Consider the following 17,929-nt stretch of genomic DNA (forward strand, 5'->3'; position numbering starts at 1 on the left):
TTTTATTAGTTTATGCATTTTAAAACATTCTGAGAATGAGTCCTTAGGCTTCACCAAAGCAAGGTAAGTCAATAAGCATTTATTAACCACCTACTATATACCAAGCATGTGTAAAATAAAGCATATATTCTAGGAGCAGCTAGGTGGCACAGTGAATAGAGCACTGGCCCTGTAGTCAGGAGGACCTGAGTTCAAATCCGACCTCAGACACTTAACACAAAAAACTAGCTGTGTGACCTTGGGCGAGTCACTTAACCCCAATTGCCCTACCTTCCCCTCTCCAAAAAGCAAAAGAAAATAAAAGAAAATAAAGCATATACTCTAAAGGGGAGACAACAGGCAAACAACTACATAAAAATAAGATATAGGGAGAGTAGATGGAAGGTAGTTTCAGAAGAGTCTGAGGAGACTGGGAAAGTCTTTCCTGGGAAATGTCTTTCATAGAACATAGGATTTGAAAGTTACTAAACTATGAAAATTCCGTGACCCAACTCTACCATTACTAGGTTCATACTTCAAAAGGATCAAAGAAAGAGGGAAAAGACCCATATGTATAAAAAGATTAAAGGATTAATAACTGATCTTTTCCTACTGGTTACAAACTGGAAACTATACAAATTGTGCTATAAGAATATAATGGACTATCATTGTACCATAAGAAATCACAAGTCTGGACCTTTTCAGAGGAACTGGGAGGACCTCATTTGAACTGATACAGAGCAAAGCAAGGAGAACTTGTACAATGTTGGCATTCAACATTGACAACAATGTTGGGGAGAAAAACAACTTTGAAAGACTTTAGAACTCTGTCCGTGCAATGATAAACCACCGATCCAAAACGGGAGGTGAAACATACCACTATTCACTTCCTGACAGAGAGATGGTGAACTTCAAAAATGGAAAGAAAAAAAGCCCTCAAAACCCCAAACCCAAGATTTGCTGGATTATGCATGCTTGTAATGACAGTTCTCTTCTTCATTTTTTTCTTGTAGTTATTGTTCAATGGAAGAGAGGGGCAATAAAGGAACAGATTATAAATGCACGTAAATAAATAATTTTAGAAGATGGGTTTTGAGCCCAGTCTTGATGAAAGTCAATGAAATGAAGAGGCTGAGGTGAGGAAGGGGAGCATTTCAGGGACTGGGGATATTGAAAAGATACAAAGCAAGAAGATATGAAAAACAGGAAAGGAGTAAAATCTCACTCCAGGTGAGCACTGTGGGACTTTCAGTTTTGGTTTCAGGGATGGGCTGTTAGACAATCTGGAGGTCTACAGAAAGTTTCTCTCTAGGTGGTCTCCCCAGGTGTCTTTTTTTCTTTGAATGTTTATGTTCACTGCCCTTCCCCACCCCCAATCCTTCATCAGCCCTGTCCTCTGAGGAAAGGAAAGAAAGAAGGGACAAAAGTCATACAGCTATTTAGTGTCCGAGGTAGGATTTTAACTCAGGTCTTTCTTACTCCTGACTCAGCACTCTATCCACTGTGTCACCTAAGGACCTGAGCAGTGCTTTCATTATGTGTGCCTTCCCTTAATGCCACTGGCAAGTTTTTGCTATTTACTAATAATATTTGTAATAAGATAATATTTATAAAAAGTGCTTGGAATGATGCATTCTGGGAAGATGGCAGCGTAGGTCAGAAATGTCCAGCCTCTCCAAATTTCCTCCACAAACAGAAAATCACCACAAATTGAATGAAGAACAGCAAAAACAAAGGGGGTAAAGTAGTTGTTCTGACTTAGAACATCTTGAGAGGACCTCAGAGAAGATTCCAGGGGTTGAGGTGTGGTCTGAGAGAAATATTAACACCTCCAGGCTGATGCAGCTGAATCAAAAAACAGGAAGCAGACTAGGCTGTGAGAAATGTTACTTTATTAATTTTTACCTCACAAACTTTCTTCCAAAGAAGAGCAAAGATGAGTGGGGGAAGATTGAAGGACCCCTTACTGTTTCTGGAAGTCAGGCCTAACTGTACTTTCCCCTACTGTGGTTGTGGGGGAGGAGGTGTGAACAAACACCCTGTGAGTTGGTAACCACATGGTGCAAAGAACATTTTAGGGACAGTATGGCTGGGGGTCCTAACTGTGGCTTAGGAGAGGAGGAGAGAAGTCTCTGAAGTTAAGCCTCCAGACAGAATCCAGAAAACAACAGTAAGGAGGATCTGATGCCTAGGACAACAATACCCACAACTTGGGATTAAAAAATGTTAATAATAATAATATTAAGCTATTAAAAATAGAAATGAGTAACTAAAGGAAAAAGAATCTGACCATTGAGAGCTACTTGGGTGTAAAAGAACATCTGGGGTCATATTCAGAGGAAGATAGTGAGGTTGAAAAAAAAGTCACTCCTACCCTAAAGAGTAACATCAAATGGTCATAAGTCCAAAAAGAAATCTTAGAAGAACTTAAAAAGGAATTCAAAATTCAAATGAGAGGAAATGAGAAAAAATTAGGGAAAAAAATCAATTTAAGAAAATTATGAAAAGATTAATTAACCAATTGGAAAAAGAGATACAAAATCTTAAGGAAGAAAATAATTCCCTGAAAACTAGAATTGGGTGATTGAAATTGAATGACATTATAAGACACCAACAAGGTGGCTAGATGGCACAGTGAATAGAGCACTGACTCTGAAATCAAGAGGACCTGAGTTCAAATCCAGCCTTAGACACTTAACACAAAAACTAACCATGTGACCTTGGGCAAGTCACTTAACCCCAATTGCCCTACCTTCCCCCCTCCAAAAAGAAAAGACACCAAGAAAAAATAAAACCAGAAAAATAGAAGAGAATCTGAAACATCTCATTAGAAAAACAAATGATCTGGAGAACAGATCTAGGAGAGACAATATAAGAATTGTTGGACTACCTGAAAGTTATGATTAAAAAAAAAGAATCTAGATAGAAAATTGCTCTGAAGTTCTAGAACAAGAAGGTAAAGTAGAAATAGAAAGACTCCATCTATCACCCCCAGAAAGAGATTCTAGGAAGAAAACTTACAGGTATATCACAGCCAAGCAAGCAACAAGAAAAAAAAAATTTTAAATACTGTAGGGAAACAATCAGGATTTCATAAGACCTAGCAGCTTCTACACTAAAAGACTGTAGGTCTTGGAACATTATACTTCAAAGAGCAAAAGAACTGGGGTTGTATCCAAGAATAATTTATCAGAAAATTTGAGTATAATCCTGAGTGGGAAAAAATGCCCATTTGATGAACTGAGAGACTTTTAAGTATTTGTAACAAAAAGACCAGAGCTTAGTGGAAAATTCAATATAAAAGATCCAGAAGAAATATAAGGAAATCATTAAATATTTATTATAAGGCACTGATTAAGGTCAAGCTGTTTACATATGATTTATGAAAATGTTATTAATATTAGAAATTATTAGTTATTACTTTTAATAATACTATTCTTAAAATTGTTATCATTACTAAGGTAGTTAGAAAGAAAAGTTGGGGCTGAGCTGTGTACAATGAGGTGATTCTAAAAACAAATTCATTAGGAGTAGGTTAAAGGAGAAATTTTCTCATAAAAATGGGACATGAGGGGCATTTAGGTGGTGCAGTGAATAGAGCAAAAAAAAAAAGAAAAAGAGGATAGGGTAAATACATCATAAAGGGGGGACTTTTAGAGAGGAGGGTAAAATAAGGAAAAAGAGGGTAAGGGTAGAAGACAAAGTAACAGGAACAGGGTGAAAAGAGAAACTGAGAAGGAAAGTAATAAGTACAAATAAGATGGAGGGAAATTCACAAATAGCAATTATAATTGTGAATGTGAAATGAATTGGGGAATGATTGAACAAGTCATGGTATATGATTGTGATGGAATACTACTGTGCTATAAGAAATGATGAGCTCGGGGCGGCCAGGTAGCACAGAGAGTAAGAGCACCAGCACCATCCAGGGATGACCTGGAGATGGAATCCTGGGCTCAGACACTTAGCACCCACCCAGAAGCACCTGCTGTGTAACCTTGAGCAAGTTACTTAACCCCGATTGCTTAAAAAAAAAAAAAAGAAATGATGAGCTCAATGATCTTAGATAAACATGGAAAGACTTACATGAAATAATGAAGAGCAAAATGAGCAGAACCAAGAAAACACTGAATAGTAATAGCAATATTGTTTTAGAACAATTTTGAGTGAATAAGTTATTTTGTCTATTACAAATATCCAAATTAGCTAAAAGGGCATGTGAAGAAAGTCACTACTTGTATCCAGAGAAAGAATTGATAAATAGAAGTTTGCATAGAATGATTTTACTTATGTACCTATTTGGGTCTAATGATAGTCATATCTGGGGCGGGGGCAGGGGGAGAGGAGTAAGGAAGAAAAACAAGAAATTTACATGATAATTTTGTTGTGTATTTGAAAGGAATAGCAAGTTGTGCATAATAGATTTGTAGTTTCATGTACAATCATCTTTTTATTGTGCTATGTTATGGAAATGCTTTATTCCATAAATTAAAAATAAAATAAAGAAATGAAAGTGATGTTACAGAGAGGGGGGAAATGCTTGGCACTCTGGCTGGGATATATTAGATGTTATGTAAATACTATTTTTTTCCCTTTACTTCCCTGTCTTCCAACACAGAAATTGAAACTATCTAGTGACTTCTCATTGTTAAATGGGTGGAGTGGGGGTGGGGGAGAAATGAGAGTGTATCTGTCTGGTGTCTTCTGAAGAATAATTCAACACAATATGACAGAAACTAGGTATAGACCAACAAACATCTCAGTCATCCTCAAGTTGGTTCCTAGCCTGCTCCACATTACTTTTGACAGGGAATCACTACATAATAGAAATTCAGTTTCATGTACAATCCTCTTTTTCTGGGGTTTGTTTATGAAAATATTCATGTTTATTGGTGTTTGTCAGCTTTAGAAAAGGGAAAAAAAATAAGGAAAAAGGAAGTAAATGCATAATAGTCTCTCCATAATCTCACATTCAGGTTCCAGGTAAAATGACATTTTTTTTAACCTTCAACAATAGCAGGAGCAGATGCAGGAATACCCTGCAGCCATCTCTGCAGATATAGAGATTCTAAGTGAGAAGAGGAAGTAGGGGAATTGTGTTCTCAGATTGGCAGCTCTCCATTGGGCATAGACGAGAAACTCAGTGTTCCATAGTGTCTCGCAACAGGACTCCTGTCTTCTCACTCCTCCTCTGGATTTTCTCTGTGTCAGGATCAGACTTGTCCAATTCTCAGGACACCCAGGAATACAAGGAAGAAAGTCCCCTTCCCCAAGGAGGAAGAATCTGAGGAGACTGAATGAGCAAGGACTGCAGGATCTGAAAGGGAAAAAAGGAGAGCAAAAGAAGCAAGGTCACTAGGAAAATAAAGGAAAAGGAGAACTGGAAGAGAACAAATAAAAATCTTAATGATTTATCATTAAATACTATAACACATATTACGTATGTTAAATAATTAATGATATTAATTAATAGTATTAAATTGTAGTAATAAAATTTAATACTTTAATGTTTGCAAAGTACTTAAAAAATATTGGCTTTTCTCCCCCTTCCATGGAGTTCATCATGATGATGATAGAGGAGCCATCAGTACTGATCCTGAAGTTTGATGTAATGTTTTCCCCCTTAAGCCATGCCAAATAAGGGGAAAGGCACTCACTATGAAGATGAACATTTCATTCTCTTAGCCCCAGAAGAGAAAACTAAGGATCTAGGAACTTAAAATGAATATCCACATATCGGTAGTTTAAATGCCAGGAACTCTGCTCCTGAACCTCACCATGGATTCTCAAGATGAATTCCTTGTTTGTGCCCACAGAGCAATTCTGAGTGGTTATCAAAGCTCTGTAGGACCCTGCATCCTCTATTCTCAGGGCGCTGATCTCCAGGTAGTAGCTATGGGTAGGGACATTCAACCTTCCTACATAAAGGGGGTTTATTAGCATGATATTGGCTGGTTTTCTTCCTTGTCCTGAGTACACAACAGCAACCAATGTTTGTGAAATCCAAGTGATGTTTTCAACCTTCTCTCCTGCCATGATTTCCAAAGGAAGGGTAATCGACTCCCCTACGATGCCAATCAACTCCCCTGGGCCTGTAATCCCTTTGGAGTCTTCTGGTCCTGCAAACAAACAAAAAAAGAGAAAACAATAAAAACTTCCTTTTCCCTTATCCACAGGGTCCTGGAAGCCCCCACCTGTCAGACTTGGGGGGATGTTTATTATCTTATTTGGTAGCCATTTTCCCCAGTCCAACTTTCCCATTGGACTCCCTGAGACCCCAGTTCCATTGGTTTAGGGAGCCAGAACTTATTCTGACATAGAACTCAGAACCCCATTTATTGGACCTTCTCTTTTCCCTATACTTTAGGATACCCTCACTCCCCTTTTCCCCTTCTCTTTCCAGTGACCTTGCTGCTCTTGATCTTCTTTTTCCCTTCTAGATCTTACAGTTCCACCTTTTTGGATTCTTCCTCTTTTGGGAAGGGGCTTTTCTCTTTGAGGTGTGGGAGATAAATACCTTTTTAGCTTTGTGCCCTATAGACCTCAAGGCCATCCAACCAAATTTATCCTCCCGTTAAAGGTTGTAGATTAGAGGAGTGTCTGAAGCCAGTTTGATGGGGGGAATAGAGGTAAAATGTAAGAGATTTTAACTATTTTATATTATATCATTATTACATATTATATCATTACATACTATTATAATAGAATAATCATAAAATATATCATATTATATATTACATGATTATGTATAATTATATATTATGGGTTATTATATATTGTTATATAATTTTATATTTTACCTGATCTTGATCTTTTAGGACATTTCCTGCCTGACTTATGGGAAAGTTCTTTTCTCTCTGAGATAAAAATATATCATTTTCTTTCATCATGGAAAACTTTTGCCCCCACAAAATGCCAGTCTGGGTTCTATAGAGACATTGTTTCTATTACTGCAGCACTAGGGGGAGAATGGCATTAAACAGTTACCGTGTTTCCCCGATAATAAGACATTGTCTTATTTTTTTTTTTTGGAAAGAAAAACACCAGGGGGCTTATTTTCAGGGGAGGGCTTATGTTGTCCTGCCTCAGCTCTCCTCTGCGGCACTGCTCTCAATGGTGCCAGCAAGCAAATCACTGGGGAAGAACAGGATGAGGCGCTCACTGCTGCAGCTCTGATTGGATGCAGTTCGGAGTGCGGCGTGCATTTGGGGGGGGGGGGGGAGACGGTGCAAACAGGGGGTACCATAATGTAGCATGTAGCGCAGGGTATCACCTTCACTACAGTAGCAATCTCAATAGGGCTTATTTTCGGGGGAGGGCTTATTTTAGAGGAATCTTACACCGTAAGGGGAGGGCTTATTTTCAGGATAGGTCTTATTATCGGGGAAACAAGGGTAGTTGCTCGAAGTTCCTGGGAGCCAATGACGAGATATGTTAATATCTCTAATAGCCACAAGGTGGCCCCTGAAGCTTGAGATCTGAACAACAACAAACAAGCACACTTAATACTTAGTGATTAAATGATTGAATCCTCTGGGCAAAGATAATTCCCAGAACTCACAGGAGGTGTTTTCATTGGGAGGAGGAAGGCGATTGAGATACGGGATAGCAACGCTCCCTGAAAGGAAAAAAAATAGGCATCCCCAGAACAAAGTGTGCTTCCCATCCATAGGGAAAAAACTTTGGAAAGAGTATAAGATAAGGAACAAGAGGGAAAGGGGAAAAGATAAAAGTAACAGGGATAGGGTGAAAAGAGAGACTGAGAAGGAAAATAGTAAAAATAAGGAAAGAAATCAATAAATAGTTATTATAACTCTGAATGTGAATTAGAAAAAATAATAAAATTCACCTGGAAAAAACAAGAAGTCAAGAATATCAAATGAAATAATGAAAAAAGTATAAAGGAAAGAGGCTTAGTACTACGAGATATTAAACTGTATTATAAGGGAGTAATTATCAAAACTATCTGGTGATGGCTAAGAAATATAATGGTAGAGCAATGGAAGAGAATAGACATAATTTACAGCTGCAAATAAACATAATAATCTTGTATTTGAAAAGTATAAAGATAATTCATTATTTGGTAAAAAAAATTATTGGAAAAACTAGAAAGCAGTATGGCAGAAACTGGGCATGGACTAATATCTCATGCCATTTACCAAGATAAGGTCCAAATGGATACATGACCTAGATATAACAAGAGATTTTACAAGAAAATTAGAAGAACATAGAACATAATACTTAACAGACTTATGGACAGGCAAACAATTTATGGATAAACAAGAGATAGAGATCAAAGTTATGTGCAAAATGGATAATTTCAATTATAGTAAATTGAAAAAGGTTTTGAACAAATAAAATAAATGTTCAGAAGGAAAGTAGATAATTGAGGGGACAATTTCTATAGACAATTTATCAGATAAATGTCTCACATATAAAATATATAAAGAACTTTGTCACTGCTATAAGAATATGAGCCATTCCCTGACTGATAAATGAAATTATGCCCAAAAAGTTATTAAACTACCTATACCCTTTGACCCAGCAAAACCACTACAAGGTCTATTTCCAGTGATGATTACAGAAAAAAGGAAAAGAATCTATATATTCCAAAATGTTTATAGCAGCTCTCTTTGTAGGGGCAAAGAACCAGAAATTACAGGAATGCCCATCAATTGGAGAATGGCTCAACAAATTCCGGTATATGATTGTTATGGAATACTACTGTGTTATAAGAAGTGATGAGCTCAATTATTTTAGAAAAACATGGAAAGACTTGCATGAAATAATGAAGAGCAAAATGAGCAGAACAAAGAGAACATTGTATACAGTGACTGAAATATTGTTTTAAGAATAGCTTTGAGTAAATAAGTTATTTTGACTATCATAAATATCCAAAATAACTACAAAGGACTTATGAAGAAAGATGTTATCTGCATCCAGAGAAAGAACTGGTAAATAGAAATATATAGAATAAATATACAGACAGACACACAAACACAGAGCAAATTGTGCATAGTAGATTTGCAGTTTCATGTGCAATCATCCTTTTTATTGTACTATGTTATGGAAATGTTTTTGTTCCATAAGCTAAAAATAAAAATTTTTTAAAGGGTATATTCCTAAGAAATCATACACAGAACTCTGGGCAGGGTTTGTGAAAGGTCCACTTGTGAGGACAATTGCTTCTCTTTTAGAAAACACTGGCCCCTAGGGGTACCTAGTCCTCTTAGGATCATAGATTGAATTAGGGACAATTATCCAACCCAACCCCCTCATTTTATAGGTGATGAAACTGAAACCCAAAGTTAGTTTCTGCTTTTAATACTATCTTTGTATCCAAGACATCTGACATAATGCCTTGGATGTGGTAGATAGCTAATAAATGTTTGTTGAATGGAATTGAAATGAGTCTGAACAGTATAAGAAGACAGCATTCCCATAGTACCTTTAGTGTAAGAGGGTAAGAGCTGTGAAACATTTCTGTACAAAGACTTAGTTGTATCAAGAATTTTCAAAGAAATGAAGATCCTTTGACCCTGAGGTTGGCCCTGAGATGTCATTTCATGTCATGGGCTTAAAGTAAGCCCATGTCTTAGAGGCATTGTGAGGAGGGAAGGTGAAAAGGGTGCTGACTGATAGTCAATGGCTTAGCCAATGGATTCTTGTGACCTGTCCGCCGTGGGCTCCAGCTGAGAGAAGCTGATCATAGAGGGACTGAGCAGGGCAAGGGCACAGAGATAATTCATTCCTTTGTTAAAGACAGAATCCTGCAGGGTTATAAGTCAACTCCAAAAGACTCATGATGAAGAGAGATGTCTACATGCAGAGAAAGAACAGAGTTTGAATGCAGATTGAAGCAAACTACCTGCTCTCTTTTTTTTTTTTCTTGTTTGGTCTTGTTTCCTCTTCCCCATTGTTCATTCCATCTGATACAATACTTCTTTATAACCTTATTAATGTCTAATGTGAAAGTATTTGCAGACCCTATACTTGACTGTATGCCCCCACAGTGGGGGGGAGGAGAGAGAGGGGAACAAAATTTAAAACTCAAGGAATTGTGAAACTGAATCTTGTAAACTAAAAGTAAACAAACAAGTTAATGAAGATCAAAAAATTTTTTTAAAAAGACAGAATCCCCTGTAAGTAAAACCTGGTCAGCTCTATGCAAGTGCTCAGGGAGCTTCTTCTCAAGGCTCCTGGGAAGACAAGAATAGAAATGGTTACCTGCACAAATATGCCCATTAAGAATAGATAGAGGGGAAGCTAGGTGGTGCAGTGAATAGAGCACTGGCCCTGTAATCAGGAGGACCTGAGTTCAAATCCGACCTCAGACACTCAACTCGCACACACACACACACACACACACACACACACAAAAACCTAGTTGTGTGACCTTGGACAAGTCACTTAACCCCAACTGCCCTCCAAAAAGCAAAAAAAAAAAGATAATTATCTCTAGCTAGCACTGATGAGGTTCCTGGAGGTGTAGGTATTATTTAGGAGATAGATGTCCCCAGGTCTCCAGGAGATGCTTAGGGTTGAATTCCCATCAGACACAATAATTCTAGGTCATAGAGGAGTCAATCATACTCTACAATGTCTCCTTCCTATTCCACCAAACATTTTAGGATAATGATACAGAGACCATCTTGACTGATCTTGCAACTCAGTATGATTTTTGGTTTTGTAAGTGGTTGCATAGGAAGAATAAAAAACCAAAATCACAAACCAAGAGGACTGCCATAAACAAACTAGCTACTAACTATTCATTATACTGATTTCAAAGCAGGATCTCTCTGCCCTATCCTGGTGAAGTTGCTTTTTTGATCCAAGTGTAGGATTTTACATTTAAACTCATACATATGTCTTCTTAGTTTCAGCCCAGAGTTCCATTCTGTTGAGTTCTGGGATCTCAGTTCTGTCTGTTATACCCTACATTGGCTCTGCCTCCCAACTTCATACCCCCTGAAATCCTGAGCATCAATAAAAAATTTGATGAGTGTGTCACTTGTGTGCATCAGGTCCCTTCCTTTAAAATAGAGAAAGTGTAAAGGGATGACTACAGCTGTCTTCTAAGGCTCACATTTTCCTTAATGTAATAAAATATAGAAAATGCTGAATGTTAATTCCTTTACCCCTTCCCTCTCCTACTGGAATCATGAGGGAAAAAAATGGTATCCCCTTGAAGGCAGCATGGTGATAGAGGTGGAAGGATGGAGATCAGCAATTAAAGGAAACAGGAGAATTTTTTTAAAGAAAAAGAGCCCTCCAGTTCTCAGAAGATGAAGTTAAAGATATATATAAGCATATAAAAAATCTCTAAATAGCTATTGATTAGAGAAATGCAAATCAAAACAACTCTGAGGTACCTCATCTCACCAGTCAGATTGGCTAAGATGACAAAACAGGAAAATGATAAATGCTGGAGAGGATGTGGAAAAATTGGAACACTAATGCATTGTTGGTGGAGTTGTGAACTGATCCAACCATTCTGGAGAGCAATCTGGAACTATGCCCAAAGGGCTATAAATAAGTGCATACCCTTTGACCCAGCAATACCATTTCTAGGGTTATATCCCAAAGAGATCAGAGAAGTGGGAGGAGGACCCGTATGTACAAAAATATTTATAGAGGCTCTTTTTGTGGTGGCAAAGAATTGGAAATCAAGGGGATGCCCATCAATTGGGGAATGGCTGAACAAGTTGTGGCATATGAATATAATGGAATATTACTGTGCTCTTAATAAGAAATGAGGAGCAGACAGACTTCATAATAATCTGGAGAGACTTATATAAACTGATGCTGATAGAGAAGAGCAGACAGGAGAAATCTGTACACAATCACAGGCACAACATATGTGTGATGACTAACTTCAATAGACTGGGCTCCTCTCAGCAATGTAAGATTATAAAACAACTCCAAAAGACTCATTATCGAAAGAGATATCCACATCCAGAGAAAGAGATGTGGAGTCTGAATGCAGATTGAAACAAACTGCTTGCTGTATTTCTTTTTCTTGTTTTGTTTTGTTTTCTCTTTCCCACTGATCATTCCACCAGTTTTAATCCTTCTTTACAACCTGACTAATGATTAACGTGAAGATATTTGTAGATCCTATATTTGAGTACATGCTGCCATGATGGGGGAGGAGAAGGAAGGGGAGAAAATTTGAAACTCAAGGGACTGTGGGACCGAATGTTGTAAACTAAAAGTAAATAAACAAATCAATTTCATTTAAAAAAAAAAAAGAAAAAGAGCCCTCAAAAAAGGGTACACATAGAAAGGAAAAAGACTTTGAAAATTTTGCCCTTGCTTGTATGGCAGAGTAGGAAAGTATCTCCCCCCCCTACACACACACACTCACACACACACACACACACACACACACATATTACCCTCTAAAACCCTTAGAAAGTAGAAGTTTAAAGAAGTTGGGTTTAAACAACATGGTGATGGTCCTTTTTTTGAGCATAGGCTGAAGTTGAGGGAGTGAGATAGCTAGAGTAAGTAGCGGTCAACGCCACACCTGGGTCACAAATGTTACTCAATCATTAAGTCATAGTTTTCAAACATCTGTTGCATTTACCTCCTTTTAGTAAAAAATGTCCTTTGCAACATCATGAGCTACAAAATTACAAGCAGGGAGCCTATCTCAGAACACTGAGAGTTAACATGTATACATTTCCCCAGATTTCCTAGATGAAGGCTATGAGCAAATAAGTTTTGAAAGTCTGCCAAAGTGCACCTAGGTCCTTCAAATCCTGAGTGTCTCTTACACAATGTTTGCATAAATAATTGTACCCTTTACTATGGCAACTTCCCATAATACAGTGAATACCTGTTTTCCGCTGACATTTCTAGGATCTAGTTGCTGATGGGACAGAACTGGAAAGTGGAATTGTCTTAAAACTATTGAAAAGGACAACTGTCAGAGTAGCTCCCAGTCACTTTCCCTGGTGCGGCTTTTAAAGGGATACATACCGTGTTTCCCCGATAATAAGACCTATCCCGAAAATAAGCCCTCCCCTTACTGTGTAAGATTCCTCTAAAATAAGCCCTCCCCCGAAAATAAGCCCTATTTAGATTGCTACTGTAGTGAAGGTGATCCCCTGCACTACACGCTACATTACGGTACCCTCTGTATGCACCGTCCCCCCCCCCATGAAACGCACGCCCCGCTCCGAGCTGCATCCAATCAGAGCTGCAGCAGTGAGCGTATCATCCTGTTCTTCCCCAGTGATTTGCTTATTGACTAAAGGTACATTTTTTTGTTCACATTTACCTGTTTATTAAAATTGCTGTCAATGTTCATTAAAATAAACCCTCCCCTGAAAATAAGCCCTCTGGTGTTTTTCTGTCCAAAAAATTTAATAAGACAGTGTCTTATTATCAGGGAAACACGGTAGTATTTGTAGAGTTGTCTCTTTAGGCATTCACTTTTCTAGTTTCTTTTTTTTTTCTTTTTGGTTGAATAGCACTTCCCAAGGGCACGCCTGGGACACCAGGAGAAGTTACATCTAATTATATGAGTGGCCCAGAGAAAAGATTTCCAGGGCCAGTCCATAGAAGTTCCAAATGACTGACTAAATCCGTATTGTTATTTGTCCTTTGTTCTCAAAGAGGACCATGACATCAGGGAGGTAATGCCATGACATGCAAGTGAATTGTATTTAAGTGAGAAAGGGCTGTGCAAAGTCACCAACCTCACTTTCTTCTCCAGAGCCATCTGGGTTCAGCGGTCAGATACAGACCAGGATGACTGTAGATGGCCCTTCTACTAAATCTGTGAAGAGTTACAAGAAGCTGGACATTGTGGGAAACCCAAGGGGATTTTCCCAGGGCCACAGGCTGAAGTATCAGACATCAGATTTCCTGTCCTGACTGCTGGACAGGAAGTGGAATATATGACAGCTCTTAGACATGCAAAGAAAGAAAGAGGGTGAGTTTAGATCACAAAGAAGTGGCTTCCCTGCACTCTTTGACTAAGACCAAGGCTTGTTAGATTTCTTTCACAAGGGGTCTTTTAGTGAACCTGTCTCTCTGGGGTGAAAGTGAGGGAAGGTGGACAAAAGAGAGGCCGGAAGATGTTTAAAATTCAACTTTGCCAAAAGCTGGTATACTATACCACTTTGAAACTTACAATTTATACCTGACTTTCATTTTCAATGTAGCCAATGGGCTGACTAATTCAGTTCTTTGGAGCTATATCAAGGAAAGAGGCAGGAAAGGAATCTAAGTGGGTGCAAGGTGTAAGATTTTAGGTTTATTTCTGGAATTGACTTATTTCCTTAAATTTTTAGAAAATAGAGGACATGAACACTGGAGTGAAAGATGAGGGGAGAGATGTGACATACATGACTTTTATCACCCCTAGCTCCATTGGAAGTACCTGAAGCTTGATCTGATGACTGTCATAGATATTAAAATAGCTTATTTATAATTCCCAGAAAACTGAGCAACTGATGAATATCATATTTCTAGTTCTAGGAAAAATACTGCTCCCTATTGGATAGGGTGGGGTGGAGGATAGCAAAAATATTTAATTATTAAATAATCTGGGTTAATTTTGTCTCAGAGAAAAACAGATTTTCCCAGAAGAATCAGAAAGGAATTTCCCCTAAAAGACCAGGATCAAATATTTTTTGTATTTAAGGTGTCTTGTCATCTATATTCCACTCCCATCACCAGTGCAGATTAATGTAGACACTCCCCAATCACCTACATATTACTCCAGTCTTAGAAGTGGAGGGTCTCATGAAGGTGATGGCCTTTGGGATTATAGTCACAATTCCATGAGTTATTGAGATTCTAGTATTTGCCAAATATTGTGACCTATTTTCAATCTTCATTCTTCTGTTGCAGCATTTGAAATTATTTACCAACCACTCTTCCTGGAAACTCTCTCTTCTCTAGGTTTTCGTGCTCTCTCTGGTACCTCCTACACTCTTCAGTCTCTTTTGTAAGATCTTTATTTCTATTGTTCTTAACTGTGAGCAAACCACAAGGCTTTACCTTGGGTTCTTTTCTCTCTCTACACTCTCACTTTCCTATGCTCTCTTAGTGATCTCAACAGGTCCTAAGAATTAAAATATTGTCACTAAGCATATGACTTCAAGATCTTTATTTCCAGCCCTGGTATCTCTCCTGAATTCCAGTTCCAAAATGCCAACTCCCTGTAGAACATTTTGAACTTGATGCTCTATACATATCTCAAACTAAGTGTCCAAAATAAAACTCATTATTCCCCCTGCCCCAAGGAAAAAACCTATTTCTCTTCCTAATTTCCCTATTTATAAAGATAACTAGATGCCCCAGTGGATAGAGCACTGGGCCTGGAGTCAAGTAGACCTGAGCTCAAATCCAGCCTCGGATACTTACTAGCTATTTGATCCTGGGCAAGTCACTTAATCTCTGCTTGCTTCAGTTTCCTCAACTGTAAAATGGGGATAATGCTAATAGCACTTACCTCCCAGGTTTGTTATGAGATCAAATGATCTATTTGTAAAAGCACTTAGCCTATTGCCTGGCACATACTAGATGCTATATAATTGCATATTCCCTTACCCTATTTCTGTCAAGAGGACCACCATACTTCCAAACTATATGATCTCTTCATGATCTAACATACTATGAACTTCCATTTATTCTCCCGCCTTTATTGATATATATGCCTTCTAATCATCCATGCTGTTCCCTCTCTACTATTCTCATGATTTCTAAACTCCACTTCCTAAGACCCTTCCCTCAAAAGGCCCATACATCTCCTCATACCATTTTGAGCTTGAAAAAAAAGGTTGCTGAGCATGGTGGGTGATTTCATTGGTACAGAAATGAGATTGCAAGTAATAAATGAAAAGTTCCAAATGTTCAGTTACTTAGAATGAATTTTCTGACTCTTGGACAAACTCTTTGATTAAGGATCACTAAATGATATCCAACCTTGATTAGCTTGTGTGGATGTCAGATTTTGGTCTTCATCCCATTTTGTGACTCTAAGTTCTTCCCACGGTCAGAAGAACCTTAAATGCTTCTGATTTCTTTCCTAGAGATGCTAAATAGTCTTCTAAACACCACCCAAACTAAATAAAGTTTCTTTGAAGGAGTTTGAGAACCAGAACTTAATCTGTGGCCCCTATCTGGAATCTGGAACAGAAAGTATGCCATTTAGATGTCACAGGTTTCTAAAGACCTTCCTAAGCACAGATTCTCCTAGTCTAGAAATGAGTACCTGAGTTCTAATAACCATCCTCTGCAATGAGTTCTCTCTTTCTTGCTTCCCAGTAGAGCCCTAAATGAATTCACCCATATTATTCAAATTAGAATTCTCTTCTGACTAAAAAGAGCTAATTTGACCCAATGGCCCGTCTATTTCATTGCTACAGTTTTATATTCTAAGATGTTTCGGGGTGACTGATAATATACTATGGTCAGAAATATCTACCAGGTCCTTCCCAATGGTTTTGACATTGGAATCTACTGTTTAAAAAAAAATTCTTACTGTTTGACCTTCAGCAATGAATTCCCTAACCTCTGTGTCTCAGTTTTCTCAAATAGAAAATGAAGAAGTTTTATAAGCTGGTCTCTAAGGCTCTCTTCATCTCAAAACCCTATTATACTATGATCCTAGCACCTGTCTTACAAGAGTAACCAGCCAGAGTTCTGGATTGTAAAGGGATTACTCAAAAAGGAAGTGGTGTGCTGTGGTAGATAGAATACTGGACTTGAAATCATGAACATGTGGGTTTACTCTGGACAAGTCAATTAACTGTTTATATCTTTTGAACTGTAAAACATGGGGATAAGAATAACCCTTACATTACAGACTTGTTGTGAGGATCAAATGAACTCACGCATCTTTATCTCTCTCTGACTCTCTGTATCTGTCCTTCTTTTTCTCTCTGTGTCTTTCTGTCTGTCTCTGTGAATCTTAAAGCCCTCTATCTCTATACATGTGAGCTATTATTAATCTAATCCCCCTTCATTCCCTCTTTTTGGTTGCTGTCCCCTGAAAACAATTTATTTGCAGCAGAGCTAAATCAGTTTCAGAGCCTGAAGTCAGTGACTAGTTCTCTTACTCACTCCCAAAGCTTTTGTCCCTGATGATTCATGTGTGTGAAGAATGAGAACTCTAGGAAATGTCTATCTTCTCTCCCATGTCAATTTCTAGGAATAGAATTCTGACTTCCCTTGAGCCACAATAACTGTCACTGTTCCTTCCAGAAGCTCCTGGTCCAGCAGACACAGAAAGGAAATTACAAAAGTTTATCACAGTCCTTTCCATGTCCTTGGCACTCACCAGTACCCACAACCCAGAAAAGCTCTGGGGGAGCATCTCTTAAGCCTTATAAGCCTATGTAGGAAGAGTGCAATGGAAAGAGCATTGGACTGGAAGAGACCTGATCTGCCACAAATGTATTCTGTAACCACAAACAATTCACTTTCCTTCTCTGGACTTCAATTTCCTCATAAGGAAGGTAAGATGTTTAAACTAAATGATGGCTAAGGTACCTTCCAATTTAACAATTCTATGATGCTGGCCAGGGGGAGGGGAGGGACAGCTAGGTGATGCAATGGATAGAATGTCAGGCCTGAAACCAGGAAGGTTTATCTTTGTGAGTTCAAATCCTGCTTTAGACACTTACTAGCTGTGTGAACCTGGGCAAGTCATTTAACCCTGTTTATCTCAGTTTTCTCATATGTAAAATGAGCTGGAAAAGGAAATGGCAAACCACTCCAATATCTGACAAGAAAACCCCCAAATGGGGTCATGAAGAGTTGGACAAGACTGAAATAACTAAATAACAACAACAAAATGATGTCAAGAACTAAATACAGTGAATAAATAGACATTTTCCTTTCTTCTTAGAGTTTTTTGACTATTGATGTAGAGATATTCCATGTATATATATATATATATATATATATATATATATATATATATATATAT

At 38.0% G+C, this 17,929-nt stretch overlaps 2 protein-coding genes across 3 annotated transcripts in view; one reads left to right on the forward strand and one right to left on the reverse strand.

Moving 5' to 3' along the window:
• Nucleotides 1-5,297, forward strand: part of LOC138141991 (SLAM family member 9-like) — a 45,138-nt gene extending 39,841 nt beyond the window's left edge. For both annotated transcript variants that reach the window (XM_069062908.1, XM_069062910.1), the window contains one exon: nucleotides 5,191-5,297. In XM_069062908.1, the coding sequence (XP_068919009.1) occupies nucleotides 5,191-5,280 (90 nt within the window). In that variant the 3' untranslated portion in view covers nucleotides 5,281-5,297. The remainder of the gene's footprint in view (nucleotides 1-5,190) is intronic.
• Nucleotides 5,298-5,937: 640 nt separating this feature from the next.
• Nucleotides 5,938-17,929, reverse strand: part of CD244 (CD244 molecule) — an 81,654-nt gene continuing 69,662 nt past the window's right edge. The window contains exon 8 of the mRNA XM_069062912.1: nucleotides 5,938-6,098. Within this exon, the coding sequence (XP_068919013.1) occupies nucleotides 6,057-6,098 (42 nt within the window). The 3' untranslated portion in view covers nucleotides 5,938-6,056. The remainder of the gene's footprint in view (nucleotides 6,099-17,929) is intronic.

This window comes from Petaurus breviceps, unplaced genomic scaffold, assembly GCF_028583685.1.
Source record: "Petaurus breviceps papuanus isolate PSGF00001 unplaced genomic scaffold, PetGlider_PUasm1.0 90510, whole genome shotgun sequence".
In the NCBI taxonomy this organism is placed as follows: domain Eukaryota; kingdom Metazoa; phylum Chordata; class Mammalia; order Diprotodontia; family Petauridae; genus Petaurus; species Petaurus breviceps.